Source organism: Lycium ferocissimum, chromosome 11, assembly GCF_029784015.1.
Source record: "Lycium ferocissimum isolate CSIRO_LF1 chromosome 11, AGI_CSIRO_Lferr_CH_V1, whole genome shotgun sequence".
In the NCBI taxonomy this organism is placed as follows: domain Eukaryota; kingdom Viridiplantae; phylum Streptophyta; class Magnoliopsida; order Solanales; family Solanaceae; genus Lycium; species Lycium ferocissimum.
In genome coordinates this window covers 52,984,391-52,992,970 of record NC_081352.1, presented here as the reverse complement: position 1 = coordinate 52,992,970, position 8,580 = coordinate 52,984,391, and the positions used below count along the sequence as shown (strand labels likewise).

The 8,580-nt window shown below is 35.8% G+C and overlaps 1 protein-coding gene across 1 annotated transcript; it reads left to right on the top strand.

The window, feature by feature from the left end:
* Positions 1–744: 744 nt before the first annotated feature.
* On the top strand, positions 745–8,288 carry LOC132037090 (kinesin-like protein NACK2). Its single transcript, XM_059427550.1, has 15 exons — positions 745–887; positions 1,625–1,893; positions 1,981–2,070; positions 2,152–2,252; positions 2,346–2,459; positions 2,553–2,634; positions 2,775–2,842; positions 3,487–3,546; positions 3,628–3,752; positions 3,884–4,082; positions 5,149–5,286; positions 6,032–6,118; positions 6,222–7,100; positions 7,217–7,521; positions 7,832–8,288. The coding sequence occupies exons 2-15, from the start codon at positions 1,644–1,646 to the stop codon at positions 8,160–8,162; spliced, it is 2,829 nt and encodes a 942-aa protein (XP_059283533.1). The 5' UTR covers positions 745–887; positions 1,625–1,643; the 3' UTR covers positions 8,163–8,288.
* The last annotated feature ends 292 nt before the right edge of the window (positions 8,289–8,580 follow it).

Here is an 8,580-nt window from a genome sequence, read left to right as displayed (position 1 = left end):
ATTAAAGAGTTGCCAAATAAGAAAAGAGACGTGACAATTATAAATTTTGAGTAAACGAATATTTTGAAAAATTAAAATCAACATTTAGAATATAATTCATCATAATTAGTGTAAATAATACTAAATTTTATAATATTATTCATCACTAAAACATAAAAATAATGAAAATATAAATATATACTTATACAAGATACAACAACAACATGTTAGTGTAATCCCACATGTGTGTGCCACAATTTCTATGTTCAGCATGTTGTTGTTGTATCTCGTATAAACATGATGATTAATATTCTAAAATTAAGTATTATATTCACTAATTATGATGAATTGGATCTAAAATGAATTTAAATTATAGTTGTCACGTCATTATATAAGTACCGGAAATTATATTTCTGGCTAAATTGGACATAGAAACTAACTAGACAAAGTTGAGCGACTGTTGAAAGACAAAACAAAATTGAGTGATTATGGTGGTTAATTTTGAGTCCAAGCTTCTAACTCTACTTTTAGCAAATCAACAGGGGACTAAAGTGTAAGTACTTATTATGAGTGAAATTAGTTGAAATGTTGGGCTATATATATGTGATGAACAAAAAACTTGAGGGACAAAAGTGTATTCTGAACCCAAACAATTTCAAAATACATTAATATATCACCTAAAAGGCTCCGATCCAGATATAAATAAATCAACGTCTTTCAGGTGCGCTAAGCGTACGGAAACGGAAGTAATATTTTGTTAAAATAGATTCGAACTAGCCGTTACTCTCTCTCTCTCTCCCTCAAAATTTTCTCTCAACAACACAAAACCTGAAAAATCTTCTCCAAATATCATTCTTTCCATTTTTTAATTACAGTTTACTTCATCAACTTGCATGCCATTTCTTGTTGTAAGTCTCATTTCCCATTTCATGCTTGTGTATCATCTCCACACACTTAATTTTACTTCATTACTATTTTATTCCTTGATTACTACTTTTTTCGTTGAAATGATAACAAAATTATCTTTTCAAGAAAGCTTCTTTGTAAGATTAACTTTTTTCTTGTTTAAAATCGTGGGTTCTGCATTTCTTTATGCTTTGATTTAGTGGTTTTAAGGAGCTTAAGTTACATTACATTATGTTATCTTTTTCTATTTTCTTGAATTTTAGTTAGCGTTTGATAATTTCATGTTAAGAAGGGACCCAATATTTTTATTTTATGCCTGTTTAGTGATTTATAATATAATGATGGTATAGTTCACAAAGATGATATTATGCGTCTGGGTTTCGTTTGATTACTATGCTTGAAATGAGTTGATGATAACAAAATTATCTTTCAAAAATCGCTTTTTTGAGAAACCTTCTTTTCTTGTTTAAAATTTTGGGTGCAAGGGAAACATTTTCTTGTTTAAAAATTAAAATCGTGGGTTTTGGTTTTCTTTATGCTTTGCTTTATTGGTTTAAGAGAGTTTGAGTTAGAGTTGTATTACGGTAAATTATGCTCTTTTTGCTATTTTCTTGAAATTTAGTTGGCAACTTTGGTGTATGGTTTGATAATTTTATGTTAAGAATGGGTGCTTAATTTTATGCTTTCAGTCATGGGCCCAATAGTTGTATTTCAGTGATTTATAATGATTTTTTAATAGGATGATATAGTTCACAAAGATGGTGATAGGCACACCAGTAACAACACCATTATCAAAGATTGGAAGGACACCTTCTCGTGTTCCAGGCAGTAGAAGGACGACCCCGTCAAAGTTTCGCGAGGAGAAAATCCTTGTCACGATTCGTGTGAGGCCTCTAAACCCAAAAGAACAAGCAGCCTATGATCTTGTTGCCTGGGATTTCCCTGATGAACAAACTATTGTTTCGAAGAACCTAAACCATGAAAGGCACACCGGTCCTTATTCATTTGGTAGGTTGAATAAATTTAAATTGCTCCTTGTTTTATAGGTTTGGACTTTAGAGTTTTGTCTGCTTACATGGTCTTTTTCCGTGCCAGATTATGTCTTTGACCCGACGTGTTCAACTAGCAAGGTTTATGAACAAGGGGCTAGAGATGTTGCTCTCTCTGCTCTAAATGGCATAAATGGTTGAACCACTGTACATTTTATTTCACTTGATTTATTGTTTGAACAGAGACCTTTCAATCATTCTCATGCTTCTTTTGCAGCAACCATATTTGCATATGGACAGACAAGTAGTGGGAAGACTTTCACAATGAGGGGAATAACTGAAAGTGCTGTCACCGACATTTATGAGCACATCAAATCTGTAAATCATACTTTCTCCAGAATCCTTTGTTTGTTCTATGATTGAGAAGTTGTGGTGCTGATATCTGGTTGTTGTTTTTTTCCTGCATTACAGACTACTGAGAGAGACTTTGTGCTGAAATTTTCTGCTTTAGAAATATATAATGAGACGGTAGTAGACCTCTTGAATCGTGACTCTGGCTCACTTCGCCTGTTGGATGATCCAGAGGTAAACAAGTACCTTTTGATAATGACTTCAAGTTTCTTAACTAGGATTTCCTTGTAAATAAATCTTTCCTGAAATTTTCGTCTGTGAATGCAGAAAGGTATTATTGTAGAGAAACTAGTAGAAGAAATTGTAAAGGATGGCCAACATCTGAGGACCTTAATTACTACTTGTGAAGGTAAGTTACATGGTTTTGGTTCAACAAAATGTTCTTTTATTATACATAATTGCATTATCTTAGAAACCTCAGAATCGATATTCTTAAGTTCTGGATTTTTCACTGACCTTGTGGTTAAAATTACTTGTTGCTTGCTGCAGCCCAGAGACAAGTCGGTGAAACTGCTCTAAATGATAAAAGCTCAAGATCTCATCAGATTATCAAGCTGGTAAAAGATGCTGGTCCCTTTTCTACTAAGTTAAAAGTATTCGTACATGGAATAGATGGAGATTATACGATTTGTGTAGGCCAGAAAACTAAAGTTGGACTAAACCATCATTTTGAAATTCTTGTTATTTACTTGGTTAGACCACTTGAACTGTGTACTATTTGTTAGTTGAAGGGAGCAAATCTAGTCTACCCAATATCTAAGAAGACAAACTCCTTAACGATTTATCAAGACGGCGAGTAATTGTTGTATATGGTTGCCGACTCTTTCTATGCTGGGACCTGGGACTTCTAAAGTGGCATCACAGCAGTTCTTATTTTCGTGATTCATATGAAATATTCTTTATATTAGTAAAAAATGTCATGCTTGTAATGTTTTGATGTATTACGTATCTTATCCCCTTCCATCTATATTATGTTTACATGAGTTATAGCACCCTGTCCATACAGCTGACATCTTAAGGTGGCATCACAACAGTTATTATTTTGGTGATTTATATGGAATATTCTTCATAGTACTAATAATTAATGTTGTGTTTGTACTGTTATGACGTATTATGTATCTTACCTCCTTCCATCCATATTCTTTCTACATGAATTATTAGCACCCTGTCCATACAGCTGACATCTTGACTTTCTTTTCAGACCATTGAGAGCAGCATCAGGGAAAACTCAGGGCGTGTAAAATCTTTCTTGGCAACTCTGGTGAGGACCTTTTGTACCTGATACTATATATTTCTAATGCCATGAATAAAATGCCAATATATAATACTCGTAATACTGTAGAACCTTGTGGATCTTGCGGGAAGCGAGCGTGCCCTGCAAACAAGTGCAGATGGTACAAGGTTAAAGGAAGGAAGCCATATTAACCGGAGCTTGCTGACACTGACCACTGTGATCAGAAAACTAAGGTAATTGAATACCACGATATTCTTTTCCTTTTCTTCCACCAGCTAACCATGACATTCAGTTACTTGAGAACAATCCATTTGATGATAAATCAGTTAATAGCCTTGGGACATTACTTGAATTTCATTTGCAGTGGCGGAAAGAGGAGTGGTCATATTCCCTACAGAGATTCAAAATTGACGAGGATATTGCAGCCTTCACTCGGTGGAAATTCAAGAACAGCAATTGTTTGCACTATGAGTCCTGCTTTAAGTCATGTGGAGCAATCACGCAACACGCTGTGCTTTGCAACAAGTGCCAAAGAAGTTGTAACCACTGCCCAAGTAAACATGGTATGGGATTATGGTTAATCTGAAAGCTAGTAGTGACTTCTAAGGAACCGTGTCACTTTTTTATTTCTCCCTGTTTTCTTCCCCTTAAAATTGAATATAACCAATTAATAACAATATACAATTAAGGGGTTGTTTGGTTCACGTACTAGTTATGTGGAGATTATATTGCAGAGATTGTTATACAGTTAATAAAGGGGTAGACTGTAAAATTTCCGTATGCGCGGGGGTCAGGAAAGGAGGACCACAAGGGTTAATAATAATTAATTTGTTATGCGGATTTTACTTGCTTAAAGAGCATTTTTGTCTTGTTACTAATGTGCATGTCTAGCCTTATTCCCAAAAAAAAAAAAAAAAAAAAGAACACCGATATCCATGTATAGCTAATAGTTTCTTATCCAATATTCTAAAAGCCCTAAAATAGTACACAAATTCTCACATAACTTATGCGGTATGAGAGCGGATTTTAATGAGGCAAACCAAATGTTTAAATTTTGTGGCAGTTTTTTTTTTCCTCCGCAATCGTAGACCAAACGACCTCTTAAGTGATTATTTAGGACTACAAGTTTTCTCGCAGAGTAAATTAAGTCTGTAAAATATGGATTTGCTTTAGGAGTAGATGTGAAGCCCAAAAAACTTCTATCCTACATACCATTGCTTTTCCATGTATTGCTAAACCTGTGCTCTTATCCATATTCTATTATGCTTAAAATAATACACGTACACCGATTCTTGTATAACCTATATGGGTAATAATTAGCATATGCGGATTTTCAGGAGGCCAAGCAAAATTTTTATTAAATTATCCAGCGGTTTGTTTCCTCTACAACTGTATACCAAACAACCCCTAGTGATTGTTTATACCTACAAGATATCTCGTAGTAATATAAAGTCTAAACAACTTCTATGGTACATATCATTTCTGTATTCATCTTTATCCTAATTAAGTAAGCCTGCATTACAATAAAAATCAGGGGTCTGTAATCCACTATACTCATTCTACTTAGTAATTCTATAATTCAAAGACCTTCATTTTTTACTCCTTTCTTGTTTTCCTTCTATTTTCCAGGTTATTGCCGAGAAGCAATTGCTGAAGCATTTACAACAGGAGGTTTCCAGACTTGAAGCAGAACTCCGAAGTCCTGACCTTTCAGCCTCCCCGTGTTTAAGATCTCTGCTAATCGAGAAGGAGAGGAAAATCCAACAGGTACCACTAATACTTTTCTGTAGTATTGGATTTCCAGCATCATTTTAGTGAGCACTTCTAGCTAAGTTGCTCGGACTCTCCAAAATGGCTGCCGCACCCCTGTTGGATCCTCCAAAAATGCACTACTTTTGGAGGATCCGACATGTATCCGTCGACATTTTTGAAGAGTCCGAGTAACATAAACTTCTAGTATCATAACTTTGTCATAATGAATTAACTCTTTTGTCATTTTCTGAAGTTATTACTTCTAGCATCTATTAGTCATGTACTGCTTCTCATTTTCATGGGTGAAGAGTTGCTTCTTTTATTGCACGATCCAATTAAAAGCTCTAGATTAACAGAAGCTCAGCATCTCATCACAGCTTTACAATCTAGAATTACAAATATTAGCCGTGTTACGCAAATACTTCATTTGCCTAGATGCACCTGCACAGATGGTGAGTAGTGAGAATGTAAGATGCTTCTTGCAGATCCTTCAACATACACAAAAAACTTCTAATTTTGCCTGTAAACATGCAGATAGGCCTCTTTCCAACGAAGACATCTGAACTTTGATGACATAGCACAATTGTATTACACTTATGAATTATTATGTTCATGTTTTCTCAAAATAAAATGTTAATTGTTGTAGTTCAGAGACATATGTTCAAGAAACAGAAAAGCAATAGCTAGTTCACTGCTAAGCTAATATTTTTACTTATGAATCATTGTACCTAATTTTATCTTAAAATTTGTGAGAATACAGATGGAGGAGGAAATGAATGAGCTGAAACGTCAGCGTGACTTAGCACAGTCCCAGCTCGAACAAGAAAGATCAAAGAAAGAGCTGAAGGTACAAAAAATCGATGTGTTTATACAGAACACCTAATTTCTCATCTTTGTTTGCCGATTTGAGTCTTGAAAAGTAACACTTGTTGGCATTTTGCTCATTTCAGGGTTCAGATCACCATGGACCTTCTCGACAAGTAGTCAAATGTCTTTCGTTTACAACTGAAAATGAAGAAGTTTCTGGCGGATCTCTTTCTACTACAACCATGGGAAGGAAAAAGTTACTTGACAGGCAGGCTGCGATGAGGAGGTCTACCAATTCGACCAATCCATCTATGCTCGTGCACGAGATCCGAAAGCTTGAGATGAGACAGAGGCAGCTTGGTGATGAAGCAAATCATGCACTTCATTTGCTTCACAAAGAGTTTGCATCTCACAGAATTGGCAGCCAAGGGGCCACAGAGACCATTGCAAAGTTGTTCTCAGAAATCAAAGAACTGCAACAAATAAGTTGTGTTCCTGAACAAATTGAGATAAAAGATAAAGCCAGCTTGAAAGAAGAGATTGCACGGTTGAGATCGCAGGAAAACAACATTGCATCTTTAGAACAGAAACTTGAGAATGTTCAGAGATCTATAGACGAATTAGTCATGCATCTCCCAAGTTGTCAGGAATCTGCTGATTTGAGGACTCCAAAAAAGAAAAAGGTGCTTCCTTTTAACTTGAGCAACACCAGTAACATGCCAAATATAATTCGATCACCATGTTCTCCTATGTCTCCTTCGAGTGAGATTGAGAACCGAGCACCAGAATGCAATAATGGTGATTCATTCTGTAGCCAAAAAAGCACTCCGATTAGAAGTTGTGTCTCATCAAGGGAGGGTACTCCTGGATCAAGGCAGTCAAACTCTGTTAACATGAAGAAGATGTCAAAGATGTTTAAAAAAGCAGCTGAAGAGAACATCCGGAGTATTAAAGCTTACGTTACTGAGCTGAAAGAAAGGGTGGCTAAGCTACAGTACCAAAAGCAGCTGCTTGTTTGCCAGGTTAGGATTTATCTTCAAACTCACCTTGTGACTATTTTGACAAGATATACAATTTCCTTCTCTTTTGATAAGTCATAAATTTAATTTAAACTAATTGTTGTGACGTGTAAAACCAGGTGCTGGAGTTGGAGGCAAATGAGGCTGCAAGTGATGAAGCTGATATAACCGATCAATCTCCATTGCCATGGCACTTGGTGTTTGAGGATCAAAGGGAGCAAATTATAATGTTGTGGCATTTGTGTCATGTGTCTTTAGTGCACCGTACTCAATTTTACATGTTATTTAAAGGGGATCCATCAGATCAGATATACATGGAAGTTGAGCTTAGGAGGTTGACATGGTTAGACCATCACTTAGCAGGCCTAGGTAACGCGAGCCCTGCACTCTTGGGTGATGACCCTGCTGGCTATGTCTCATCAAGGTAAGATTTATTGGGCTCTTTTCATTTTTGGGCCATCGGCCAAAATTTATTACGGGCGCTGCCCAAAGTGTACCAAACCTATAGAGTGATTATGTATATTGTGTGTATAATACAGTTATATTATATATATGTTTATACTTAATATACACAACCTGATTATTCTTTTGAGCTGTCCAAAAATGTAATCATCCCTAAATTATTCTTTCAGGAGCACCGTGCACATATTTCATCTGAACTTTTATATAAGGCCTTTTAGTTGAAAATTACCAACCCTTGGAATATAACCACTGCTTTGCTTTTGAATATACAGTATCAAGGCACTGAAGCAGGAGAGGGAATATCTAGCGAAAAGGGTGAGCTCGAAGCTAACTGCGGAAGAGAGGGAAATGCTTTACTTGAAATGGGACATTCCACCCGAAGGAAAACAGAGGAGACGGCTACAGCTTGTGAATAAGCTATGGTCAGATCCTCTTAACATGGAAAATGTACGTGAAAGTGCAGAAATAGTGGCGAAGCTTGTTGGATTCTGCGAAACAGGAGAACATGTTTCTAAGGAGATGTTTCAGCTCAATTTTGTTTCACCATCTGACAAAAAGACTGGGGCAGGATGGAATCTGATATCAAACATATTACACTTGTAGTTCCAAATAGCAAGCTAATATTTTCATAGTTGAGAAATGAATCTGAATGTAGATTTTGTATCATATTTGCCTGTACAGCTTCTTGCTAACATTTGGGTAGTATTCAGCATTTTCACTTTTATGAAACACACATCTTGCTGAAACTTTAGCAAAAACATTTAGATTTAAAAATAAAAACAGAAAAACATTCATGAAATACTATGATGCTCAATGCAAAAACTAAAAATCTATTTTAGGTTTTCTACAGGATTGCACGTTGCATTTGATAGAAAAAGCAAATAAATGATTCGATGAGCTTAGGGCTTAAATTATTGACCTACTGATTACTTCAATCTCGTTCAATTGACATACAGTTTTTTTGGGCCGTTGCAACACACACAAAAGTCCGATTTTTTTGTGCGGATTATCCTTCAAGTGC